The sequence below is a fragment of the Manis javanica genome, chromosome 15, assembly GCF_040802235.1.
Source record: "Manis javanica isolate MJ-LG chromosome 15, MJ_LKY, whole genome shotgun sequence".
Lineage (NCBI taxonomy): Eukaryota > Metazoa > Chordata > Mammalia > Pholidota > Manidae > Manis > Manis javanica.
Window position 1 is genome coordinate 21975696 of NC_133170.1, and position 27158 is coordinate 22002853.

The 27158-nt window shown below is 41.4% G+C and overlaps 1 protein-coding gene and 1 long non-coding RNA gene across 7 annotated transcripts in view; one reads left to right on the forward strand and one right to left on the reverse strand.

The window, feature by feature from the left end:
- LOC108384855 (uncharacterized) overlaps positions 1-2116 on the reverse strand; it is a 47743-nt gene extending 45627 nt beyond the window's left edge. For all 5 annotated transcript variants that reach the window (XR_012125906.1, XR_012125903.1, XR_012125904.1 and 2 more), the window contains exon 1: positions 1862-2116. This is a non-coding gene — a long non-coding RNA (uncharacterized lncRNA). The remainder of the gene's footprint in view (positions 1-1861) is intronic.
- Positions 2117-2267: 151 nt separating this feature from the next.
- On the forward strand, positions 2268-25460 carry YBX3 (Y-box binding protein 3). 2 transcript variants are annotated; one of them, XM_037008751.2, is made up of 10 exons: positions 2268-2817; positions 6437-6500; positions 7500-7533; positions 10267-10356; positions 12101-12223; positions 15311-15511; positions 20903-21000; positions 22378-22549; positions 23196-23295; positions 24890-25460. In XM_037008751.2, exons 1-9 carry the CDS (start codon positions 2277-2279, stop codon positions 23259-23261), a joined length of 1389 nt encoding a protein of 462 aa, XP_036864646.2. In that variant the 5' UTR covers positions 2268-2276; the 3' UTR covers positions 23262-23295; positions 24890-25460. The 2 variants fall into 2 exon arrangements, with proteins under 2 accessions (XP_036864646.2, XP_036864647.2); XM_037008752.2 differs by lacking the exon at positions 15311-15511.
- Positions 25461-27158: the final 1698 nt, after the last annotated feature.

Below are 27158 nucleotides of genomic sequence, written 5' to 3' on the forward strand. Positions count from 1 at the left end.
TACCCAGGAATTTCCAGCTGCTCACAGCTTTTTTTTGGATGAAAATGATGAGTAGTTTTGGGAGCCATTCCAGCACAAAATTCTAGGAAATTCCAAGATGCATCTGTAATTATTTTAGGGTCTTCCAGAGGTTGGAGACCACACCTGTTAGTTATGAATTATCATCCAAGGGTAAATATGGATACAGTTTTCCTCTGCTATCCAAAAGTAGAGCTTTCCTGTGAAAACTTTCAGAAGCTGAAATGGCATAAAGTGAAGAAGCAATTACCTACCATTAATTTATACGGAAAAACTTCTGAGCATTCCCAGCCCAAAAAATAACCTTCCTTAGGCTTTTCTGATATTTTCGGATACATCTTGCTAATGGATGCACAAAATAAATGGAGATGAAGCACAGATGCTCACAGACACAGCTCAAAACCATGGTGGCACGATGCTGAGACGCTGCGTGTTCTGAGGCAAGGAGCTTGGCAGAAACCCTCTCACCGCTAGGGGTGGATGCTGCCTCTACGCGCTCTCTGCAAAACAAGAGCTGAATACTATTTTCACTTCCAATCTTTTTTGTAAAAGTGAAAATTCTCTTTAGATTTCTTTTGGTTAGTGAAAACAGGTACTAATATAGGTCTTTCATAAAAGTGAAGTGGTATAACTTCAAAAAGGACTTTTGAAAAGCAGGGGATACCCATATATATTTTTAAAAGGGCTTGACTATGAGATTGGAGTTTGAAGTGTCCAAGCCTTTATATTTTCCTCCTTGCAGTCGAATTCTACATGGTAAATTGCAATGGCAATCATTTTGGTGGATAAGAAAGTCAAAGGCCAGTCCTCACCAGAAAAAAATGCTTATAGTTTAATTTTAATTAAGGCTGTAACCTTTACAATTAAGAAATATATCAATATGCTTAAAATTAGACCTTTTTTCAAAACACCCATACATAACTATTGTATGTTCCATCTTGAAGTCAAATACGAACCTAACTTTTAGATATATGTAGTTTAAAAAACGCAGTTGAATGACATGCAAAAGTCCATATATTGCTATTTTTTCTAAGAATTTGTTTTCTTTAATTTGTATTTTTCATGGATGGTGTGAGAAAGTAATAAGGCAGGATAGTCTCATAACTATTGCTAACAACTCTTGATAAATAACTGAGTTTGGGTATTTTTGTTTTCACTGAGTAAACATTTGCTGTGTTCCAGCTCTAGGCTAGATTCTGTTCTCACCAGTGGGGATATAATGATGAGCTCCATTTGCAAGCCACCCTCCTGATGTAGCCACATAACAGACAATTGCAGGGGGGAAAAAAAGGTAAATGGATCACGGAAAGAGGGAATGAAAAAAAGGAGCCTTGTAGGAGCAGACACCGGAGCTACACAGGATAATCTCATCTACTTTCTAGGGTACCTTTTAGAAACCCTCGTGAAGGAGAAAACCGGCTCTGGGACACTGAGTATCTAGCCCAGGGTAAAGCCGACAATAAAGGGCAGCAGTAGAACTTATACTTGGGTCTGTCTGGACCTAGAGACGAAGAACAGCAAATAATCCTGTATTCCAAATAGTTCTTGGGCACAGGTCACAGTCCCTCTAGCGAAGTGTTTAACCGAATCCAGTCCACTCTATAAAGGCCACATGGGCTCTTCCAACTGGGAATAACATTTGGGTGTCTCTCATCCCTGAGCCTCAGAAGGCTCAGTTGCTTAAGCTTTCACAGTTGGAGCAGAAGGTAGGATGTAAATTTATTGTTTTTTTTTTCTTTCCAAGTACAGTAGCAAATACATATAAAATAGCTCATTATTTGTTGCCATTAAATTGGTGTAAACCCTGATTAATTCTCAGAGGTTTGGACTTCAATTTCCTTACCTGCGGTTTATAGACGAAATTATCCGTGAATTACCTTTCAGGACTAAAGTAGCCAAATCGTGTTAAGATTTTCATTATTTCAGTTCTTAATTGCTGTATCAGAAATCGTTTCTGGTGCTTCATGGGTGAGCAAATGCAGAGGACTTAAAAAGCCAGCGTTTGGGGGAGAGGAGCGCAGCGGACCTGCGATGCACGGCCAGTTCCCTCTCCCGAAGGCCGGTTCCAGGTGTCAGGACGTCGCGCGGGAGGAGCGCGCCCCCGCCTGGCTCCCACCGCGGGGCTGCAGCGCGCGCTCCGCGCAGACTGCCGGTCCCAGGCCCCGCGCTCGCTCACCCCGCTGCGCTTTTCTTTCCGGCGCGGCCCGCGCTCCGTCGCGGGCTCGTCGCGGGCTGGAAAGGGCAGCGGGCGCCTTTAAATGCTAATGAACCGGTGCCCAACTCGGGAGCCAACTTTCCCCACCCTCCCCGTCGCCCGCCCTTCCCGCCCCGGCCGGTGCACCGCCTTGAAAAACTTGCGCGGGGCCATTTTTGGGGCAGTAAGATCGAGCGAAGAGCCCGAGAGCCAGCGCGCAGCCCGAGCTCGAGCCGCCTCCGCCGCGAGACCCAGGCCGCTGCCGGCGCCGCGAGCCCCGCCCCGGGGTCCCGAGAGCGAGCCCCGCCGCCGCGACCACCAGCCGCGCCAACCGCCCACCAACCGCCGCCGAGGTGCCCGAGGGAGAGCGAGCGGAGCAGGCGGCATGAGCGAGGCGGCCGACGCCACCACCACCCTCCCGCAGGCTCCGGCGGAGGCGGCCGCCGCGGCGCCCCAGGACCCCGCGCCCCAGAGCCCGCGGGTCAGCGGCGCGCCCCCGGGCGCGGGGAACCCCGGCGGGGACGCGGCCCCCACAGCCCCGGGCCCCGCGGGCCCCGCCTCCTCAGCCCCCGCCGGCGGTGAGGACGCGGAGAAAAAAGTTCTCGGTGAGTCCGCCGGGAGGGGGGCGCTGCGCCGAGCGGGGCGGGCGGCGGCGGGCACGTGCGGCAGGTCCGTGGCTTCTGCCGCGGCGGCTGGGAAGGCACCGGATGGGCGTCGGGGCCGCAGGGGACGCCGGCCCGCTGCGCCTGTCCCCAGCGCCGGCGGCACTTCGGGCTCTCACGTTCCGTCCCCGCGGCGGGCCCTGGGGCTCTTTCCGCAGCGGAGGAAACCTGGGTCCGAGGAGGAAAGGAGGCCGGGCCGGGAGCGTGGGGCTGGGCGTGGATGTGGCGGAGGCAGGGACACGCGTGGGACGGGGACTTGCAGCCCTCGCTTAGGATCTGCGGCAGGAGAGAGGGAACTCCCTTTGGGGAAGAGGAAGGCGCTGGACGGGGAAGGGTGGGGAAGGGGGAGGCTCAGGTGTCTGTCCCGACGCCCTTCCCACATGGGCACGGGACAGACGCCATGCGTCCGGCGGCCGCGTGCCGGCCAAGAGGTGTTGCAGTCGTGTCCGGGAAGCTTGGGTCTTGGCCCCGCGGTCGCTCCCTCTCTGCCCACCGCTGCGGAGGACCGCTCGGGGTGTACCAGCCGCTTCACTCTCTCTCCTCCTGGGCGGCGGGAGCGACCTTGGCTCAGCCGCCCTCAGAACGTCGTGGGGGCCTAGGCTACGACGTGTTCGAAACATCGCTGTCTTGGGACTTGTAACTCGGGAAAGGAAGTAGGACGACGGGACGTTCAGGTCTGGGGGCAGCGCCTTAGGAAAGGTCTCAGTGGTGGTGGGTTTCGGTCGCAAATTTCAGCATTCTCTCAAGTAACGCCCTGTGTGAGGCCTTGACCAGGCTTCCGAAGCGGTGGGTGGGGATCGGGCTCGCAAGGGTGTGTGCGCCGGCCATTCACTCTGTAAACAGGAAAGCTAAGAGATGGTGCAGGATGCTCCAGAGAAGTTTTCAGTATCTTGAGTGGGACATGTTTCATCTCTCTGAGCCTTGCCTGCCCAGTTTTCCAAGGAAGAAAATACTGTGGGAATAGTATAACAAGGAAGTATAACAAGACTCCATCCATGTTCCCCACCTTGAGAGGGGCCCGTTTTCTGGGTCCTCCACCCCCCAGGACTTTTTTACTCAGTGACCGGCAAACAACGTGCGAAGTGTAACCTGCGCAGGTCAAGAAACAAAATAGCCCACATTTGGCTGGACTAAGAGTAGCCTAAGTCTAGTCAAGATTGTATTGTGGTATTGTTTTCAGCACGTGTTTCTTGGAACACTTCGTGCACAATGCCTGAGAGAGACAACCTTCTATTATCCAAACCAGTGTTAAGATACACTCTTAAAAACTTGTTTTTGGATAAAGGAAATATTGCAGTTTTTAACTTGATCCTTGTCCCCTCCCTACCTCCGCCCCCAGATCTTAACTAAACTTCTGGATTTAAACTAAGCAGGTGTCTTTAAAGGTGAAAGAAACAGATAAATTAATTTTCTCAACCACCAGCTGTTGCTGAACTCCTATCACATCTATGGTGGTGAGTCTGGAGGTCTTTCATTTTTCCACTAAGTTAACTGTCAAAGTGAAAGGCAGACTTCTACATGGCATTTCAACACTGTACTGTTTGTCTCTGTCCAGTGTGTTCTGCCCTCCCCTTTCCTTGGCTAAACAAGCACATGGGTGCCTAAAATACTGACTGAAATGGCATTCAGGTTTCGGATTCTCCCATTCTCGTTCTTAAACATCTTCAACTGCAGTGATGGCCATAGGCCTGGGATAGACTTGACCCCAGCAAACCACAGCTTTCCTTCCAATGAACATTATGGAAGCCTTTTGGTCTTCCTCTGTCCCCACCTCCCCCTTTGTGTATGTGAAGTGAGCTTACGGTTTTTAAGGCAAGAGGTATTATGCATGAATGTGTTTGGTCATATGAAGTCACTGGAAATATTTAGGGAATTAGGACATTATAAAAAACTACCTTGAGAAGTAAAATTAACCTTCAGCCTGGACTGAAGTTAGACTTGAAAACCACATTTCATCTTTCTCCTTATTAAGTTAGTGTTGGGTTTCTAATGGAGATTATTTAAGTGCTGGTGATTATTTCATTAACTATAATATGAAAATGAATCAAAACAATCTCTGTCTTTGTATTTTCGTAGGTCATTAATTTTGGGGCAAATGAAAGGAGGCACAAAAAGCATATCTGAACTAATATGTGCCTTAAAAGCATATGATTTATCAAAACCAGGCCTCTTCTGTGTATAATTGGATGTAAAACATGATTTTTCTTTTCTTTGCTCTGCTGCTCTAATTAGAAAGGTGAAACTGAAGATCCAGAGGTTTACTCTCCTCACTGGAGAGACTTTTTTACTTGGAATTAAAGCTGGAGACTGTTTGGTCAGTGGTAGACTGAATGACTTGGGAGGCACAGCTGTTTTGTGTTTTTTTTTTTCCTTTTTACAAAGAGTTGAAATACTTCCTCAAGTTTATCAGTTTAGCAAAACTCAGAACTACCTCTTCCCATAATAAGGCAAGTCCTAATCATTAATTTTTTAATCTTGAGTTACAAGACTAAGTTCTTCCTGTTTATCCTTGGAAATTATAAACTTTCTCAGAGAGGGGAGCTCATGTTAATGTTAATTGTTACTTTTATTCTCTACTAAGCTGCTTTTTTTTTAAGGTACTTTATTGTCAGATTTCCTGTTACATTGAGTCTTGATAATTGCTTTATGCGTTTCCTGAATTTAGACATAGGCGTTTCTTAGAGATTCTGAATTGGCATTCACAGTTGATTCAAAGGAGCCATCTCAAATCATACTCAATGGCTCAAATAAATGTAAATCTGTTAAGTACAAGTTATATGGCCATACTATGTTTAGATTCCTTCCCTTGAATTCTGTTAAAATCTGGTATTGTGTAGAAATGGTCCTACTCATGATGCAAAGTAGAGACAATAATCAAAGAGGGAGCTTTTACAGAAAATGCTGAGTTTGAGTCCCACCAACTGCAGAGAGAGGAGGGTAAACAATGAAATAGAAGCCCAAATGCATCACATGTGTTACATCATGTCTCAGGGTTGTGAGGACAGAACTGGATGGAGACAGTATCAGTTCTATTATTACTCTTGACTCCTCTGAGAGGCCCCCATCTGGCCACTGGACAAGTGACTTTGTAGATTAGCTTTTCACTTTTTAAAGTTTATCTAATTATTTCCAAGTGTGAGAGTGATGTGTTAAGGTCAGCCTTTCTTACTGTGTTCACCTACCTTTATTCTCTCTCATTGTGACTCTCCTTTGTACTTAGAACATTTTTCAGTGTTAAAACTTTAATCATAAAGAATTTTTTGTTTTGTTTTTTCCTTAGCATTTCTATTTTAATTATTGCCGGCTTGTACAGACTTGTGACCATTCCTTATGACTTTACTGAAAAGTTTAACAAGGAAGAAAGGTTTGGTCTTCTGAAAAGTATTTCCCTGTGGTGTCTTCACTTGGTCCCTTTTCTTTGTTGTAACAGATTTTGGAATTAAGCTTTCGATGGTTTCCTCGGTTACGTATGGGTTTTATGAAGTGCTATCAAGACCTTTGTGATATGAGTTTCATGTCTTTGTAGGTCAGGTACTAATTTATCTGCTTAATCCTGTTTTAGCCACCAAAGTCCTTGGTACTGTCAAATGGTTCAACGTCAGAAATGGATATGGATTTATAAATCGGTACGTGTGTGTGTATGTTTCTACATTTTAAGTACATGCTTATGATGGGGCACCAGCAGGTATTAATCCTTTGCCATACTTTATTCATGGCTTGTCTAAGCTTTAAGATGTCTAAGCATTCTAAATATTCTCATTGCTAAGCTACCAGTCATTAAATGTTAATTAAAATACATTTCTGGAACACCAATAAATAACTTATTTCATAAAAATCTAGTCACTGAAACAGAAAGGGAGAGAGGAGATAAATCATACAAGTGGGGAGGGCCTTAAGATAATTGAGGCCTTATCATCTGTAATTTCACAGATGGAGAAATGGAGTCTCAGGCTGGTTAAGCAGTGTTCCTAAGGTCACACAGCTAGTGCGTAATGGAGCTGGATCTGTAACCCAGGTCTGGTCCCAACTCCTATGTAGGAAACCGAAGGGTTTTCTGTAAACCATGGTCCCCCTTCTAACCATATAGGAATGAGAACACAGCTGAAAGCTGTTGACAGCATTATGTTTTTATGTGATCTCATTTTCTTTGCTTCCCCTCTTCCCTTCTCCCCACCTCTTTCTGTAAAAAATATTCCCCCAGTTTCTTCCTTGTCTGTTACAGTGAGGGGAGGATGGTAGGGCGGGGTGGTGGTAGGGGTACTGTTTTAAGTTTCAGTGTAAGGAGAGCCTTGTTCACAGCTGTGCCCTGTCCTGCTTTGCTTTCCCTGGGAGGGAAATTTAGGCTCTGATTACCTACCACATGATTTAGAAAGAGAGGAGGGGAGAGGGATGTTTATGTTGGAACTGTACTCGTAGATCTAAGTACTGTGGTAATGTGGAGGGATAAGGTGGGTACTTTAGGGGTTTAGAATTTTTGGATGAGGATTCTGGGCATCTAGGTTTAGAGGATAAACAAGTATTTATGTTGTGTTTGAGGTCTTGGAATCTAAACTCATAAAACATCTGTTCTTTAAGTTTCTCAACATACCCACTACCTTTAATTGTGAGCTTCTGTCTTCCAACAGAAATGACACCAAAGAAGATGTATTTGTACATCAGGTAAGAGGGATAATGAATGTTCCATTTGTTGTGTGAGGAGAGGGGTGTCTGTAATCTGCTGGTGTCCCTTCCCAAAATGAAGGCCTATAAATTATTACTCTAAACTCTTTCTGAGATTCTGTTTTGGCAGGAAAGCTCCATTCCACATTTTAAGATTGGCAAATAAGCTCTTCTGTCCCATTTTATTAACTGTTTTCAGACAGTTTTTATTTTTGCAGTTGAGTGAAGTAATACTCAGACTATTTTATAGTTTTTAAAACCTTTGCTTCTTAACAAAAGCCCTTCTGTTTCCATGTCAGCATCCTGTTCTCCTGACTTCCTTAGTGTTTGGCTGGAACCGAGGTGGCTTGTGCCTGGGTGGGTACCGGTTAAAAGCTCCTCTTTTTAATCAGAGCAGCTCTGACTTGAAGTAAACAGTACAGTGAAGCAGATGTGAGGGTGTGTATATCCAAGACACGAGAAAACTCCTAATTCCCAGGGTAGTCCTCACTCCTGTTAAAATGAGGCATGGTTAGCACATGTCCAGGTTAAAAGACCTACATTCCCTTAGATTCAAAGGAAATGTAGCAAATGGGTAAAATATGGGAAACATGGGTCTCTCTGCTACAGTTGTCTCAGTCTGTTTACATTATTATCCTAGGATGTTATTTTTTCTATTATGATGTATCTGGGACTTGCCTTACAGAAGAGGTTAAAGGAAGGAATATGTTCCCTTCCTGTTCTTTTGGTACATCTACTTTTCAATGAATTGTCTCTCAAATCTGTGCATGGTTTATACTGTACAAAGGTGCTAATGCGCCAGCACACTTACCTGCCAAGCATCTGGTTTTCTTTGTTTTCCTTTCTTTTCAGGATTGCATGTGTCCTGGGGTGGAATGGGGGTGACTACTGGTATCTATAAGCTGTCTAGCTGTGGTTTCTATCGCTTATATTTCTGCCTGACTGGATATATTTCGGTTGTACCTATATCATATGAGAAGATTTTTTTGTTGTCCAGATACATTGACTTTCAAAGTCATAACAGACTGAAAGCAGTGTTGCTTGTAATACGTAGAGGTTAATAGACCGTTTGGGGTAAGAACTCTGCATTTGGTGACTGATAGGGTAAGAGGACCTCACACATTTCTGTGCTGGTGGCCGGCTTCGTTAGCCTGGGAGTATATGACCTGGTTCCAGCCCTCATGAGGCTGTTTGGTGAGTCACCTCAATGTGTTGAGGCCTGCCCAGTTTAACAGGAAAAAGGGAACAGCAGGGAGGGGCTGTTTTTGGAATGGTTGAACGTTCAGACTGCGTGTGCATATGTCCTGTCCTGACTGCCTTTCTTCCTCTGTGGGCGACGTCTCTGCCCTATCGGCTCATTCTTTCTCCCCCGCTCCTCCTTCCTCCTGCTCAGAGTAAGGGAAGGGCTGGATTACACATGCCTAATCGCTTTATAAAATAAGGTTGACCTAGTTCCGCAGAAACTCAGAGCCCCTTTAACTAGAGATACCAATTAGAGCGATTCATTGCAGGAATTATGCTCTCTCTTCCTTCCATTGATTGAAGAGGGAGGCCTATTCATAGGCAGATATTTAGGTGCAGATATTTAATATAGGATAATACAGGATAACATCTTCATTAACCTTTTAATGTATTATCAGGGAATGTATAGGGATGAGCTAACAGGAGTGATGTGATAGGAAAAACATTGAATAAATATCATATAGATACAGTACACAGATATGAATTCCACCTAATCCCCCCCATCTTCCCCTAGGCTGTATCTTTATGACCTCAGATAAATCACTTATCAGCAGATAAATCACTTATCAGCCTCATGTTTCCTTATCCATAAAATGGGTTGGGAGGGAGAAAGAGGTCAGAGTAGGAGTAATGTTTTGTTCCTGAGGTAATTATATATATTCTATGAGAAATATCTGAAAAGGCATATTTTATTCCTTTTTTCTTCATGATCCCTCCTCCCCTTTATTTATTTATTTTTGGTATAAAAATCATTTTTTTAAACTGAAGTATCATTGATATATAATCTTATATTGGTTTCACGTATACAACACAGTGGTTCAACAGTTACCCATTTTATTAAATCCTCACCCCCCACTAGTGTGGTTACTATCTATCAATGTAGAAAGATGTTACAGAATCATTGACTATATTCTGCATGCTGTTCCACCGATCCTGTGACCAGCTTATATCATGATTGAGAATTTTTGTGCCCCTTTGTCCCCCCACCCCCCCTTTAAACATTTTTAAATTCCTTTTGAGGTTAGAAGTTTTCTGTTGTCTACTGAAACCTCTGCTCCTAAAATAATGTATTTGTGTGTGTGTGTGTGTGAGAGAAAGAGAGATTTTATGAGGGCATCCTTCCCCCTACCCCCAAGCTACAGACTGAATCTTAGACACTTAAGTGTTTGAGGGAGCTACTTTATCCAGTGTCATGAGTAGGTGATTAGGCTGGGATGGAAGTGTGTAATAACTACACATTCTGTCTAATATATTTAACCACGATGAATTCTGAAGGATGACGTGAGTCAAGAAAGTCATGTGGAACATAGTTTTGTAGTGTTTTTTGTTTGTTTTGTTGTTTTGGTGACCCAGGTAGTTGGAGAATGATAATTTAAAAAAGAAATGCAAGGTCAACAGTTTCTTCATTATACCCACTAAACGTGAAAGCAGTGAATTCCGTGGCCAATACTGATTTTACACTTCACTTGGAATGTTCTCTTCTCTTGGTAGACTGCCATCAAGAAGAACAACCCACGGAAATACCTGCGCAGCGTAGGAGATGGGGAAACTGTAGAGTTTGATGTGGTGGAAGGAGAGAAGGTGAGACAAAACCCTGTGGTTGGGTATCAAGGCGTGCTGGCACATGGCTTTCTTGTATGGTCAATGCTTTCTCAGGCCCTTATGCATTAACATTAGTTTGGCTTTTTCATAAGAGGAAGAAGTCATGTATAAGTAGAAATATTTTTGGCTACTGAATGTCATTATAAACATTTCTTGATATGTTCTAAAAGGATTTCTTATTTAGTAAATGATGAATCTCTGATGATGATGGGAAAAGCTCATTTCTCAACTTAAAATGACATGTTTTATCATGGTACCAAAGTATTAGGTATAGATTAAAAATTAACTTTTATAGTATTAAAAACAGATGTAAGCTGCTTGGGAGCAGAACATTTCTTTTTATAAGAAAGTTTTCAGGCTGTATTTTTCTTTCTGTACAAATAATATGCAGTAAAAAATGTTTTAATCTCAGTAAAAAAAGTTCAGAGTTGAACATAATCATTGTGTTTCCTCTTTAACTTGGATTTTGGAAAGCTGGAGGTGTCTTGATAGACTGTATAACAACTTTATTCAAATGAAGAACAACCCTAAGAAGCAGATGGGTCATCTTGAAGTGTATCTACAGAATTTTTTTGTGCTGTTAAATACTTAAATTCCAATATGAGTAGTGTCCTTTATGGTTTGTTTTTAATCATTTCTATTATAGGTATCAGTAAAACAATATAGAAAAAGAATAAACACCTTTTAAAACCATATGTGGTACAATAGCCATGGCATCTAATCATGGCAGCTGAGCTATAAACAGTGAATGACTTATTAATTTTCATGCTTATTCTTTTTCCACATACCCACACCATTACACAGTTCTCCTTAGCAGCTCTCAAACTGTTCTGTTTCTAAAAGAAAAAAGACTTTATTTCATCTAATGTAGAAATGCAGGTCATTTCCTTATTAATGTGACTCCGGGCTATCTTGCCAACCTCTTGGGGTTTCAAACCATCCACCAGCAAGTGCTGGTCTGCAATGATCTCCGATAGCCTGTCCAACTTACACAGTTTGTTGTGCGGGTTAATTTTGCCTCTGTATGTTTTCAGAACTTGAGGTTCTACAAATGGATGGATAGTATGTGAAATAGATTCTTTTGAATCTCCTTTGTGTGAATTTTTTTATATTTCGGAGCATTATTTTGTCCTTTTGTCCATATGAGAATATGAAAGCCACGTCTGTTTCAAGAATAATAAGAAGGTCTAAAGGGAACCACGTTTGTGGACAGGAGGCATTACTACATCAAGGATGCTTCTTTCCTGCTGCTGCCAAGATGGGAGAAGTTTCACTCTTGACAACTCAGGGCTGGACAGAGCCATGTGGGCCTATGAATTAGGGGTTCTTTTAATACCTCAGACTAACACAGGTTTTAACATTTTTTAGGAAGGTGACCCTATCTCAGTTATTTTCCACTGAGGAATATTCTTCCTGTTTTACCATTACTTCTCTTAACAGTTATACTTACCAGTTTATGTTCTTTAAAGAGGTATTTTACTGCTCTTATACTTAGTATAACCAAACTAGAAGGCAAAGTTTAAGTTGGGTGAGCAAACTAAACACTTAAATAGGGACCTTAAGCACCACAGGCACCTTATTCAACCCTGTGGTGCTGTGGAGGTCACAATAGGAATTGTTAGTTAATTCTGCCGGTCTTTAACACTCCAGCTGTCCAAGGCAGTTTTGGGGGGTTAGTTTAGCTTCTTTGTAATTTTGAGGCCATCTGTATTTTATTTCTTAGGGTGCAGAAGCAGCCAATGTGACTGGCCCGGATGGAGTTCCTGTGGAAGGGAGCCGGTATGCTGCTGATCGGCGCCGTTACAGACGTGGCTACTATGGCAGACGCCGTGGACCTCCCCGTAATGTATGCTGCCCCTCTCCCTCATCACCGATTGAGAAAATTTTCATGTTTAAAATTAACTGTGCATACTTGGAGCAGGTAGATAAATGCTATATCTTCTTCTGGAGAGAAAAAAATGATTTTTTTTTTTGATGGGATATTTTTAGTGCCCAGAACTTACTGAAAGCAGTGGGTTTCATTGGAAATTTACCATTCAGGAGTTGTATCAGTTTGTATGTATTGGGCTACAAGGGACAGACATTAATTATCTTATAACAAGAAGGTTTAATTAAGGTAGGCTGCGCCAAGGTTGTCAAAAAGGCTTTCTCTTCACTTAGCTCTTTTATCTGGCCAGAACCTAGTCATGTGGCATTCACTGGCAAAAGGGAATGGGATTTCTGTGATTAGCTCAAACCTGTTGTTTATCCCTTGGCACTAGCACTGTTGACCTCTAAGAAAATCAGCATTTGGTTGGCAGAGAAGAGTGGGGAATGGCTCCTGAATAGGCAACGAACAGTGCTGGACACAGAAGTTTTAATAATTTTCCTCGATTATGTAGCTGTTTTATTTAGCATAGCATTTTCCCATTATTTCAAAGTAAAGCAACAAGTCATTCTTGGGGTTTTTAGTTCTCTAGATTGATTGGTACCAATCCAGGTGAAAGGGTTTATAACCGAGTCTGGCTGGGTCTTTCTTAGGAGCTTCAATTTCAGTTATTCTCAAGGCACCTCCCCCTCCAAAAAAAAGTCCCATCCATCTGTGGTCATGAGCATCTCATTAGATTTGAGTCATTTTTTTAGACATTTCTAGAATCAGTACATGTGTTTGGCCATATAGAGTGAAACCCAAGGTGCTTTGTGAGCATAGGATTGTGGCTGTGTGTGTCATGCAAGGAAAATGGGGAAAATCTCACTAGGATAAAATATCTGCCGACTGAAGATGAATATGCTTTTGTAGATCTCTATCTTTCTGCTTACCTAAATGCTTTCCCTCTTCATCCTGTCATCATCACACCCTGCCCAAACTGATTATCAGACTTCTTGTGACATCTCATTTTTTCTGTTTCTATATTTTTCTTATCCATATCTTGCTTATCCTATTTGATTTTTAACAACAAGCCGTGCGGAGGCAGGATAGGGACGCACTGCTATAAGCACTTACTGTGCCCAGTAAGTCCGGGTCATCAGAGCCATGGAGCTCTGGTTGGGGTTATTTGGATTCCTAGGTTAATTTAGAAGTAAGAGTGGTAGAAAACCTAGTAAAAAAATGTCCTTCAAAGACTTTTCTCCTCAGCTGAAAATTCTGAAGCCATGCATATATATAAAAGATACTTAGAAATGAAATTTTCAGAATTCAGGAGGCACACACAAAGGAAAGTTTTCTGTTGTTCTTTAAGTACTGATGGCCTGTTGAGTATCTCTCAAGAGCATGTTTGGCATTTACGGGGCCATTATTGTAATTTTGTGAAATCTTAATGAAAGATTTAGCTGTATAAATCTCAAAAAGAGATGCAGAAAAGCCTAAAAAGAAAGATTTGGTCTCACGTTTAATTTTAGTGGACCTCAGTTTCTGTGCCAATATGTCTGCACAATTAGGGTCGCATCTGGTAAGTTTCACAAAGTGTTAAATGGCTTGATTTTTCTAAAGTTAGACTAGTTGAGGCTGTAGTTGAAGCTTTTCCTCTTTGGGAATCTAGTTGTTCATGTGAACTTCTTCCAGAGGGTTCTAAATCTTCAATAACCATCATCCCCCCCAAAAGTATGGGTTATTATTTTGTTAGGTTTTAACTTATTCTTTTTTTAAAAACTAGTTACTTCCCTTAAGACTACCTTTGGTATTTACATGTCCATACTCTTTAAAGTAAGATATGAAATTAAAAAAAAAAAAAGAGGCAAATTTGGCTGTTTTTATTTTTTAATGTAAAATATCAGTATGTGATATGGTAGTTTAAATTCAGGGAAAAAAAGAAAATGGATTAATAATTCCGTTTCCTAATAAAGTTGATATTGAGAAACTGTCTATATCTCTTACTATCTATTACTTAAATGCAATTGAAACTTTATTCCTAAACATATAAAGAGAATCACATCATAAGTCATGATTCTCAGACTTTTTGGGTTTTAGACCCTGTATTCTTAAATATTATTAAGGAACCAAGAGTTTTTGTTGATTTGTGTTTATATCTTAATATTTATTGTGCTAGAAGTTAAAGCAAAAATGTAAAAGATTTAACTGATTAAAAATAAGTTCATTTCATGTAAATATAAATAACATTTTTTATGAAAACTGTATTTTTATATTGAGTGAGCAGAAAGGTATTGCTTTATATATTTTTGCAAATGCTTGGTATCTGCTTTAATATTCTCCTATCTCCTTCTGCATTCACCCTGCAGAGACACCATATGCCCTGTAGCTTTTGGGAGAGGCCTCCTCATAGTCATGAGAACGAGAAGGGGAAAAAGCAGTTAGCATCTTGTAGCATTATGAGAATAGTTGGACTTGGGTAAACCCTGGGCAGGGTTTCACAGACCCCATTCATGATTTGAAAACCAATGCAGGAAGTATATACCACTTAGGACAAAACTGTTGATAGACCACAAAATCCACATATCATTTGTGACTCCCCAAAAGCTTAACTACCAGCAACCTGCTGTTGACTGGAAGCCTTACCAATAACATCAGCAGTTGATGAATACGTGTCCTGTATGTTACATACATATTCTGTATGTTTTTTCAAATTGCCGCAGATTTCCAAAAAGTTTTACAATATATTTATTTTAAAAAGTCCACGTATATATGGACCCACACTTTTCAAACCTGTGTTTGAAGGGTCACCTGTAGATGACTACTACATTCATTATAGACTGATTGCTTATGCTTTTTTGCTTTCTGGGATTTTATCTGCGCAAATTTACTTTAATCTTAATGTAATTTATCCCAGGCAATCAGATGATACTCTGGGTTAAATGCATTTTGTCTGAATAATACAAGGGGCGATCCCTTTGGGGGAGATTTTTTTTTTTGCTTTTGGTGATATTCATCCTAAATGGTATTCTTTGGTTCTTTCCTCGCTGGAACCTCTTCTGAACCTCTGTTTCTTTGCTTCGCTAGTACGCTGGGGAGGAGGAGGAGGAAGGGAGCGGCGGCAGTGAAGGATTTGACCCCCCTGCCGCCGACGGGCAGTTCGGGGCCCGGAGTCAGCCGCGCCGCCCCCAGTACCGCCCTCAGTACCGGCGGCGGTTCCCGCCTTACCACGTGGGACAGACCTCTGACCGTCGCTCACGGGTCTTTTCCCACCCCAGCAGAATGCAGGTAAAATTGCACCTGGGACTCCTTTTGAGCAGTTCTCACCCCTCCGTCCTTCCTCTGCTCCTCTTCCTCCTCCACCACCACCAGCCGCTGGGAATAAAACCTTGCTTGTGGCTTCCTGCCGCCACAGAAGCTGAGACGAGGCTTCCCCCGCTTCTAATCGCAGCAGTCATTCCAGAACCCTTCTAAAAGCACAGCCCCAGGGGCCATGCCTGTGACTGGGGACCCTGCTGGACCGGGTACAGTTCTCAGTTTATAGAAAAAAAGAAAGAAAGGAGAGGCCAGATGGTATATTCGTAAGAGCTTGAACTCTGAAGTCCGCCGGGCCCGGGTTGGAATGTTGTCTCAGCTACTTACCATCTGTGAGCTTTTGAGAACACCAGACTTCATAGAGAGATTAACTTGTCCCTACATTAAATGGGGATGATGTGCCCCCACCACGGGGCTGACGATTCAATCAGAGGTAAGGATTTTACTCGCAGTGTCTCAGGATAGAAACATCCATAAAGTCCTTAATTTAGGTGGTGGTGTTGGTTATTAGGGGAACCTAACACCGAATGAAGATTGTCAACTATTGGTTGATTCTCCTTTTTCTGCTACAAAATACTGATGCAGCTGTTGTGAACGTGACCTGTAATTAATAAGCCTTATACCCACTTGGCAGTGCCCAGGAAGCTTGGAGAATTCCGGATAGGGCGTCAGGTTTGTTACCACCAGCCACAACTTTTTCCTCTCAAGTGTCCTTGGTTTCTGGTGTTTGTTTTTTTGTTTTACTAAGTGTCTGACTGAACGTGATGTTCAGTCCGCTCTTCACTCCTCTCCTCCTACCCCGGCAGGCATGACTGTGCTCTTTCTGCACAGGTTCCACCCTGTAACAGCTGTCCCTGACAAGTGTGCTAAAAATAACAGGCAGACTTACATATGTTGTGAGATTGGATACATGAGGCATAGTAGGTTTCTTTAGGGCAGTTCTCTGGGCTTCTTGGAAGTGAGGACAGGAAGAGTCAGATTGAAACACACATTTATTTTTAGTGCATTAGGAGTACCTTCCTGACATAATCGTTCTTTATATTTAGCATATACATACATATTGTATGTTCTGAGAACAGGATAATCCTTTTCTATATTGCCTGAATAAAGTATATTTCACCTTAGGGATTGAAGGTTCAGAGCAGAGTGACCCTTTAGGGCCACATAGAACATCATTTGCAGACACTGGTTGAAAACTAAAAAATTGTGAAAAACATGTGCTTATTCTGATAATGGCATTTAGTTGTTTTAACTTAGGCTGAATCCCTTACCCACTCCATATCTAAAGTAAAAGCTGTCTTAGATCCCTTCAACAGTTTTTCCTTTGGCTCTTTCTCATGCATATACTGTGTGTGTTCAGTGACTAAGACGTCTGCTGAAGCTAATCATCAGCATCAGATGAAAATTCTTAAACCTTTCTTCCATGTAACTAGGCTACTTCAAGATTGTCAGTGTAATAATGGCTTAAAAACAGATCTCTAGGATGGTAAAGATTACTGAGATCAAATAGAAGTCTTTGCCTACATTGTCTTATTATATTCAAAACTATGAAATTTATTGGACACAGTAGGAATACAATGGTAACTAACATACAAGCCAGTCGTGTTTCCCTTACAACTGAAGGACATAGGATAGCATGATTCATGAGTGACCAAATGATTTCCACTTTTTAAAATATAATAATTCTGCATATTCAAAAATTAAGTAGAACTGGTTAGTGAGCTAATGTCAACTCTGTTGTCTTGAGAAAAGTATTTATGTGATAAAAAGGAAAGGGAATGACATTGTTCAGCAGCTGCAAAGGGGCAGACATTTAAAATCAATTCTTATTCAATCTTCCCTGTTGTGTTAAGAAGTTGGGATGATTTCTATATTTTAATTTTTTTATTGTTATAAATGTAGAGATTTGAGTACTTCCTTGCTCTTAAAAACTAGCAGCGTTTACCTAAGGTTCCATGGTGTGAAGTGGTAGAGCTCGATTTAAACTCATTTGTCGTCCCATGCTATTCCCCTTCCACCATTCGAGTGAACTCTCGCCCTTGTACATGCTACTCGCTGTTTCTGTGTGTCTGTGTGAGTGAAAGCTCCTGTGGAAGAAGCAGCTTTGCTGTTGAAAGAACTAAAGGGAGGCTCCTGTGTCCAGGGGAGTATGCGGGAGAAGAGAGGCTAGGAGGTGAGATTAGGGTGATATTGTAGGCAGACCAAGCATGCCTGGTAGGTGATGATAAGGACCGTTGAGCTACTCTAAATGTGATGAAGAGCTGGTGAGGGCATGTAAACAGGGCAGGAACAAAGTTGAGAGACCATCGGACTGTTGGTGGAGGCCAGACCACAGGAGGCAACAGTTAGGCGACCAGCCCCTCTGATCTCCCTGTGGAGAGATGATCATGGGGTGGAATAGAGTGCTGGCATGGATATATGAAAAGTGGTGAGATTTTGGACATTTTTAAACATAGAAATGACAGCATTCTGATAATGGAATGAATGTGTCATGTGAGGAGTAAAGGATACCTCTGTGGTTTTTTTGATTTAAACAAATACAGGACCACTGAGGAAAGATCAGGTTTGGAGGGAGAAGTGGAGATCATTTGGAGGTTTTTTTCCCCATTTTAAATTTTATCTCCAAGTGGTGATACCAAGTAGGCAGAAAAATGAAATAGAGGTGTAATTTTAGGTAAGGTAATTGACAAAGTCCTTGGGGTTATATTTGAGAAGAGACCTAAATGAAGTAAGGGAGCCAGTCTTTCAAGTGCTGGGAAGGGCACGAATGGCCAGTATTGAGGTACGGGGGGCTCCAAAGGGGAGAAGTGAGATCACAGCACAACTTCGGAGTCATAGGAACATATAAAGGCCATGGTGCAGGATGAGATTAACTAAAAAATGAGTGTAGGCAGAAAACTGATCCTAGAACTGAGTTCTGGGGCACACCGGCAATTGAAGATCAGGAAAATGAGGAGTCGACCATGGGACAAGGAGAAAGGGCAGATGGGGGGGGGGGTACCTCCAGGGAAGGGATGCTGTGTGAAATGCTAGTGGTGAAGAGAGCGTGTTAGGCGGAGATGTGATTACTGGGCCTGGTGACTTGGACATTAGTGGTGTGATTAAGGACAAAAGTCTGATCATAATGAATTCAAGAGAGCAGAGGGGAGGAAGAAGAGGTATTATATTCCTCATGGGGGCAGTTTCTGTGGTACTGGTGGTTTTCCTCTTAGTATGGATGTCTATAAAGAAGATCAAAGAAAAGGGGCAGTAACTCAAGGAGGATATGAGGTCAGGCAAGGGTTTTGTTTGATTTGATTTGATTTTTATGCTGAGCTCTCACCTTGTCACCTGTACCCCTTCCCTCACCAACAACTGACTCCTGAGACCATTAGATGGGCAGATTGAGTATGCCAACACACACACACACACACACACACACACACACACACACACACACACACACGTGTATGTATAACATGTAGTGTGTATATGTGTGTATATATTTGTCCCTTATTTCTGTCTACTGAAGTGCTGGCAGGCAGTGACACTTTCATAGCATGGAGCATACCTGGCACCCAGTTTTTCATTTCCTGGTGCCGTCCTCCAGTGAAACGATGCTCCTTTGGAGAAACGGCTGATTTCAGAGCTGGGCCAGAGAAAGTACAATGTGAGCCTGGAACATCTTGTTGTGCCAGAAAGCAAGGAAACACTCAAAGAATGTTGGAGGCATGTCAGAAGGACATGAGCCAGCTTGAAAGGCTTCCCATTGGCCAGTAATGATAGTAACAGATTATAACTCATTGAATAAAATAGAAAGCCACGAGTCTATACAGATATAAATAAATAAATGAATATGTTGAGAATGTGATTAGTGATGAGAAATTTCCAGAGTCTGAAAGTACTGCATCACAGAACCCTCGCTCATCACAAAGGGGGAGAGGGTAAACCTGCAGGGGAGGAGCCCCGGCCGGCGCCGCCTTCGCGCGGCCCAGACATCGTCGGGAAAGTGAGACCCAGGCTGAAGCTGCCCGCCGGCGGACAGGACGCAGAGAGGAGAATGCAGCGCCACCCCTGTGGCTTCCCTGCCGAAGATGCACGAACTAAGTCGTGAGGAAACAACGAGCAACCCAATCTGAGGGATACTTCTTCACACAGCGACCAGTGTGTCGTCGTTAAAAGTGTCAAGGTCACGAGAGCCAAGATTGAAGAACTGTCACAGACAGACAGCAACCCCGGTGCATGGCTCTGGGGGCGGGGTCTCTTCTCTAAAGGCCGTTACTGGGGCGACTGGCAGAACTTGTAGACTCTGAGGGTCACATTAGACTCTTATCTGTGCTTCCAAATGTTCTTTAGTTTGTGATTATTTCAGTCTTTTAAAAACCGAAAAGATGGATGCTATTTTGGCATGTTTATATGCCTGGATGGAAATGATGGAGAAAAGAAGGGAAAAGATACATAGGGAAGGAGAGAGAAATAGTAAAGGTGAGAGGGGCAGGCTGGTTTTAGATGTGAGCATGAACCACTTGTCCAGTGTAATGAGAGAGAGGAAAACTAATACAAATGTAGGTTGGCTGGTAGGTGTGGTGATGAAAGAGTGTGGAAATTCTTTTCTGATTGCCTCCCTTTCTAGTGAAACATGGAGAAGGAAGGGATGTTAGTTCTGAGGGGAAAAAAGGTTGAGATGTGGCTATATTGTGAAGAATTTCAGAGGTTGCTGGTGAGTTTTTGTGTTTGTCAGTTTTTAATTGTTCTTTCTTCCCTTGGAATTTCTACAATAAATTAATTGTATTCCCCCAGCTTAAAATAAATGAAATTCATCAATAAAGTATATTTTATTTCTGTAAATGTTATACTTTAGTAAATAATGCAAACAGATGAAAGGAAAAAGTTGTGAAAGGAGGAAATCAGGGGGGAAAGCTGTGTTGAAGAGGTGTGGGGGAACCTTTGAGACAAACCATTAATGGTGTTGAAGGACACCTAGTTTGTAGAATTAGTGAGTCCAAGGCTTAAAAAATGGAAAAGATTCTCATTGCTCAAATGTAGTGTACCATTCCATTTCCTTTTATAATACAGGCATTCTTTTAAGAGATGAATGGACACTTCAAAATGTTAATACTATGAAATAAAATTAAGTGCTCTGAGATAAGGCTGAAGAGAGTTCTAGTGGGGAAGAGATTTTCTTTCTTATTCACAAAGAACAAATCAGTAAATAATTCACCAATGTAGTGGAGAGTTCCCAACTGATTGGTTACTGAGTTCTCCAATAAAATCAAGCATTTTATTTTTTGCTTAAAAAAAAAAATCAGAATGCAACTGTGTGCTCTGTGTCTCTTAGTTCTGGCAGCGTGACCCTCATTTTTTGCTCTCATTGCCTTCTGCCAGGCTGGTGAGATTGGAGAGATGAAGGATGGAGTCCCAGAGGGAGCACAGCTTCAGGGCCCGGTTCATCGAAATCCATCTTACCGCCCAAGGTACCGTAGGTAGGTAAGGTTTCCCCATAACCAAGGACAGGCCGAAGGGCTGGTGAGCAGCGTAGAATGGCCAAGGATGTCGTGGGTCTGTTTAGTGGATTCATTATGTAATTAAAATACATGGCTGCTTTGACTGTATGTCCAGGTGTTTGGGTGGCTCTCCGGTATATGTTCCCAGATCTGTGTGATGCTTCCCCCTTATTTAACAATTAGAATTCTTATTATCCCCATACCAAAGCATTATTTGTATTTGACAACTTCCCATGTTATAAATTAATATCTAATTTTTATTATAGTTAATGAAGTAAACTAATTGATGGGTAATTCAATGGTAGTGCTACACATGGAGGAAGAATTGAGTGTCAGAGAGTAGTTGGGGTACTGAGTATTTTCTGATAACCAAGGAATTTTAATATCAGGGTTAAATCAGCTACAGATCAAATTGTATGTAAATTTGCACCCTGCAGTTATCTCCTCTATGTCTTTTGGCAAGTTTCTGGACTCTCTAAGACTTAGTTACCAGATCTATAAAATGGACATTAAAGAATATTCTACAGTTATCAATTGGATTGTAAGTACTGGTGCCTCTAAGCCGATTAGTATAGTAAGCCCTCAATAAGCATTAGGTACTATTACAGCTAGTGATGTTATTATTAGTAAAGGAGTGGGTTATTTTACTTGTGCATTGTCTCTTGTGACTTCTGAATTGGACTGGACTCCCTAAGGTCCTCTTTAACGTTTCTAACGTGCTAACTTTCCCTGGTCCTTCACATTATCCTTGAGGCAAGTGAAAAAAGCAGCTTCATTCCTATGTGACATTATACCACCTTGAAGTTAGCAGTGTGAGTTTATTGAGAGGAGACTACATATATCATTTGGAGGAAGAATTTGTACCTCTCTATATCCTTTTTCCTCACAAGATTCATTCCAGTTTTAGACTCAATCATTCTAATGGTTAGCTACTTAGGACTTCAGAAATAAGAGACTTCATATAAATGTCTGAAAACAGAAAGGCAACAGTGGTATGTGTGAATCCCAGCCCTTCAATCTCAGGCCGTGCCATCTTGGGGAAGTTCTGTTTGACCTTTTTATTTTCCTCTCCTTGACCTTTTTATTTTCCTCTCCTCAGTGCCTGTCAAAATGCCTGGTAGGACCCTAATATGCATTAAGTATGTTTGCTCACTACAAATGGACAGTCAGATGAAGGGGGAGATGATGGAAAAATATATTCTTTTCATCAAACATTTGTTGCAGTAGCTTATACATAATTCTAGCAATAAGTACTGATCACTTGACATTTTCATCTTTAAAAATAAACAAACCTGGGTTCTTGACTCCATCCAGTTGTGCTTGCTCTCTCTCTCCGCTCCGTGTTCTCTGCTCCAGGGGCCCCCCTCGCCCGCGACCTGCCCCACCTATTGGAGAGGCTGAAGATAAAGAGAATCAACAAGCGGCCAGTGGGCCAAACCAGCCACCTGTTCGCCGTGGGTACCGGCGTCCCTACAACTATCGGCGTCGCCCCCGCCCTCCTAATGCTCCTTCACAAGATGGCAGAGAGGTAAACCCGACCAGCCAGAAGGGGCACTGCCAGCTCATCTGGAATCATGTCAAACTGCAGTGCTCATGCTCCTTTTCTAAGAGTCGTTTTACAATCTGGTGACTGACATATATACACACAGACACATAGATATATATCATCTTATATAATGTTATTTATAATATAGATATATTTACATAAAACTTCATATAACATATAAAGTATATATTTTACATATATATCATATGTAATATTTCACTTAAGATCCATAGAGAGAGACAAAGAGTGTATGCCCTGCACATAACAGAGGCTAAATATTTGAATTCGGCCAATTACAGTGGGGATTCAGAGCTGAAACATTTAGGGCTATTCAAGCAAAGGACAGCATTTAGAGAGTAATGTGCCTCTAATTGCCCTTAGTAACCATGTGTCAAGAGCAGCTGTCTGTCATTGACTTTTTGTTACAGAGAGCCGTGGCGTTTAGTTGCCATTTGGAGGTTATTCTTCTGTGGTACTAAGATTTGACTCGTACTTAAGAATAGTTAAAATTTTGTACCATGATTTACCTTCACAGGCAACAAGATTCCAACTTACGAGACCTTTCATTCTTGAACTTTGCGCTGTCACCTGAACTGATTCCTTTCTGGTTTGTGGTTTTGTGATTTAGACCAAGGCAGGTGAAGCTCCATCTGAGAACCCGGCTCCAGCCCCCGAGCAGAGCAGTGCTGAGTGACGGCCGGCTCCCCAGGCACCCCCACCATCAGCAGGTGAGAGCTCCGGAGCTCAGGCTTGAGCTGATACTTTCTAAAGTATTGCTGATTTCTCAACAGTAGCACCAATCTGTGTGAACGAGTTCTGCATTTATCTGGGCCCAAACCCTTATCTCCATTGGGATTCTGGAGAAAGAATGGTTTTGGGGGTTAAATATCTCTGGGATTGACTTTATTTTGCTATGCTTTGGGGGCATAAACATTCAGAGAGTTAATGGTTGTCAAATTCTTTTTTCTAAGCAGACAATTTTTAACTACTAATACCACTTAAACTTCTAAAGTTTTACTTCTGTGACACCTAGTGACCAATTTGATAATTTTAAAGTGCATGATAAGGTCTCATTTTAATCACAGGAGATGGGGGTCTATAGAATAAACTACAGTGGTCTTTTCTTCTCTTTTCAAACCCTTGATGATCAACATTATTTTGAGGCATTGCAGTATAATGTGTGAGAGCGAACAGGCTTATATACCCAGTGCAGGATCTACTACTCATTTGTAGATGCTGCTGGTAAACTAGACTTACCCACTAGCATTGTTGCAAAGGTTTAGTGAGATAACACGTACGGGGTGCTTAAACAGGGCCTGTTAAAGAACAACCTCTCCATAAAGGTTAGCTTGTTTTCTTCATTGTTGTTTCCTCCTTTTTTCTGTCTTGTATATATCTTGAAAATTTTATTTAGATAGATAGAAATGTAACTAGAAAGACTAATCCAATTATGGAGCCAATCTTAAAAGAAATGTAAAATCATCGTTGGTTTAGTTGTGGGTTTCTCTCCTTAGTAATTCCTGGGACTTTAGTTTTTAATATTTCTTGGTGGTTGCCCTTTTCATTGAATAAATAAGGAATTATCTTTTATTTAAAAGAAAGGTTGTAAACTGATCAGTGTTATTTTTCAAAAATTGTTGAGACTTCATGGAGTTCTGAGATATTTAACTTTCTACTTTTTAAATGCCATCTGCTTTTATATGCAGTGGTTTGGGGTTTAAATCAGCCTTTCATTAGGTGAACATTTGCTACACTGGGAATATTCTGTTTTATCTCTGGGTAGTGTGGGCAGTTTATCCTAGAGAAAGCTTGCTGTTCAACCATTAGCTTATAATTATTTATCACTTGGCCAAAACCTTTTATTTAGTAACAATGTTTCTAGGTATTGTGCCCAAGGAAGTAATCCAAAATTCAGGGAAAAAATATTTCTATTTACAATGTGTTTAACATTGGGGAAGTGGCTAAATATTGTAGTATATCTGCATTAGGAGATATTGTACAGCCACTAAAATGATTATGAAGAATTAATGCTATAGTATTATGCATTTGAAAAGACTTCATGATGGTAATTTTCCTTTATATAATCTTACAAAATTTTTACTATTATGTACTGACTGTTCTGGTTGGTAAAACTATTTTATTAAAAAGCACAAGTTTCCATTAAATTTAGGTACAGTCTACAGACAGACAGACATGTAAATTTTGTTTAGAACATCTGAAGTATCTTTTCAGAATTATGTGAGAATTCTTTTATCTTTACTTTTTCTTCTTTAACTCCTGGTCATTGTGTGTCACTCCAAGTTTGCTTTTAATTTTTTCCAGGTGACCTAAAGAATTAATGACCATTCAAAAAATAAAACAAAGCCAAAAGCAGACCATGACCTTACCAACACCAAAGAAACGTAACATCCAAGCAATAAAATAGAAGATATAACCAAGATATGGACATTAGAATGTTTACTGTTATTCTTTATGAAACAAAACAACTAAAAAAGGAAACAGCCCGTATTTCCAGCAAGCTGAGATCCTGGGAATGCCTGCACAGAAACGAGAGAGCAGCTACCCCAGTTGCAGCAACCACTAGGTTTATATATTTTTTTTTCTGGTTTTTACTGTTTTGGTAATATAAATTGAAAGAAGAAATATTTTACCACCTGGGAGAACCCCAACCAAAGAAATCTGAAATATATAGTAAATATTTTTTTTTTCCTTTTTTGTTCATTTTGGATGCTGGTGCTAAAGTTCCAAGTGTGATTAAAAATAAATTTTATGCCCTTATTTATTTCTAGGATGAGGGGAGGATAACATTTCTGCTTTCTTATGTGACTCTCTTTGAAAATGAATGTGCAGTATGAAGTTCCTCAAAAATAAAATTTTTACTCTTGAAAAGAAAGTTGTGTGACTGGAGTATGTTTTCCTGGCTTGGTGTATGTTTCTTTTTCCTCCACTTCATTCTCTTGGCTTAATAGTAAACTCAAAGCCAAATGTGAAAGATGGATTAGTACTGTTTAATAAATGCAGACATGTGAGTCTGGGAGCGTAGGAAGTGGGATTCCTTTTGGAAGGTATGGCTGGGAATGAACAAGTTCATGTCCGAGTCTGGTGACAGGCCGGCTTTATTTGGTACTCTTATCTCGAGTAATCTTCACCAAGGTGACTTGAATTAACATCCTTGAACATCCAACCTGAGGATTTCAGTATCAGCTGTGTGTGTATATGATTGGCAAACATGCAAATATATGTAGAGGAGAGGGGTTTTAATTGTGGTTACCCTAGCATTAGATCTGTCAGTTTGTAAAATCCTATGGGTAACTTTACTGCCCAGCCAGTCCTCTCTTCTACCGTCACCCTCTGTTCCTGCTCATTTTAAAGCAGTTTAATTATGGAGCAGTTCAAACATGTATTTTTAATGAAAAAAATGTACCATATGCTTTTTGGCATGGAGATTCTTTTTCGACTAAGTCGTGTTCCATTATCCATGTGTGTACAGCCCTCCCATCATTTGTCCTGGCTGCATGACTTACAGTTATATAGCTATCCATGATCTTGGATATAGAAATTTTTGAAAAATTGAAACTATAAACATTTTATCTCGTATAATTCCAACAGCCTAACCTCTAAGAATCATCCGTCTCAGGATCACAGCTATTCTATTTCTAGAGAAAGAAAATGTAACAATAAAAGCAAAGAATTGGGCAAAAGATAACTTTGGCAGCGAGTATAAGTACAACCCTAAAAGATGGGTTGCAGAAACAGTAAAAATCAAACTGGGTATGATGTGAGGATTGGTCTGAAATAAGGTCTACACCAGGGTTTTGGGATTCCTTTGTCACGAGACTCCTGCTATCTGGGTGGATGCACAGCCAGCGATTAACTAGAAGGCTGTGCTACCGTGATGTCACTGAGCTGTGATTGGCATCAGTTTGAAGCCCTTGAGTCCTGCCTATTTGATGGAACAGCACCTATTGAGACAGTAGCCCTACACAACTCAAAAATTTTGAGTGCCAACTGTTTTCTAAGAGTGATGCATACCTTCATATCACAAATACTCCAAATGCAATAGTACTATAAAGCTTGTGTGTTTATTGCAAAGATGCAATTTCTGAAAGTATTTTTGCTCGTAGTGGAAAAATACAAAGACTAAATACTTGGACATGTTAAAGGAATAAAGTTCTTTAAATCTGAAAACTGACACAGATTGAAGCTTCTGGGAACTAGTGCTTTATTTCAGTTGAAAAGAGGAATAAACAATCTTCAGAGGAGTGTTTTTGTATATCATGGGATAAGTTTTTCTTTGCAGGAGCAATCTAGAAAGGAAATGTGCTGATGTAAATATCTGAATATTGGGTAACTTTATCAGTGAGAAGAAGGATAAGACCTCAACTGTCATTTTCCCAGGATGAAAGCATTTCAGCTGATAAACTAGCTCTATGATCACCCAGATTTTCAGAATAGGGTTGGGAAACTAACAACTGAAATCCACACTAATAATGTGACACAAGCTGCCTAAGTTCGCCAGTGCCTCCTTACACCTGTGTATTTGGGGCAGTATTCTATTGTAAGGAGTATAGAATGAAGACATGAGATGAGA

Bases quoted from the DNA above. Each gene is read 5' to 3' on its own strand.
- YBX3 (XM_037008751.2), top strand. From the start codon at position 2,277: ATGCTAATGAACCGGTGCCCAACTCGGGAGCCAACTTTCCCCACCCTC. The intron at 10,357-12,100 runs GTGAGACAAAAC...TTTATTTCTTAG, and splicing joins ATGTGGTGGAAGGAGAGAAG to GGTGCAGAAGCAGCCAATGT. The intron at 21,001-22,377 runs GTAGGTAAGGTT...TCTCTGCTCCAG, and splicing joins TACCGCCCAAGGTACCGTAG to GGGCCCCCCTCGCCCGCGAC.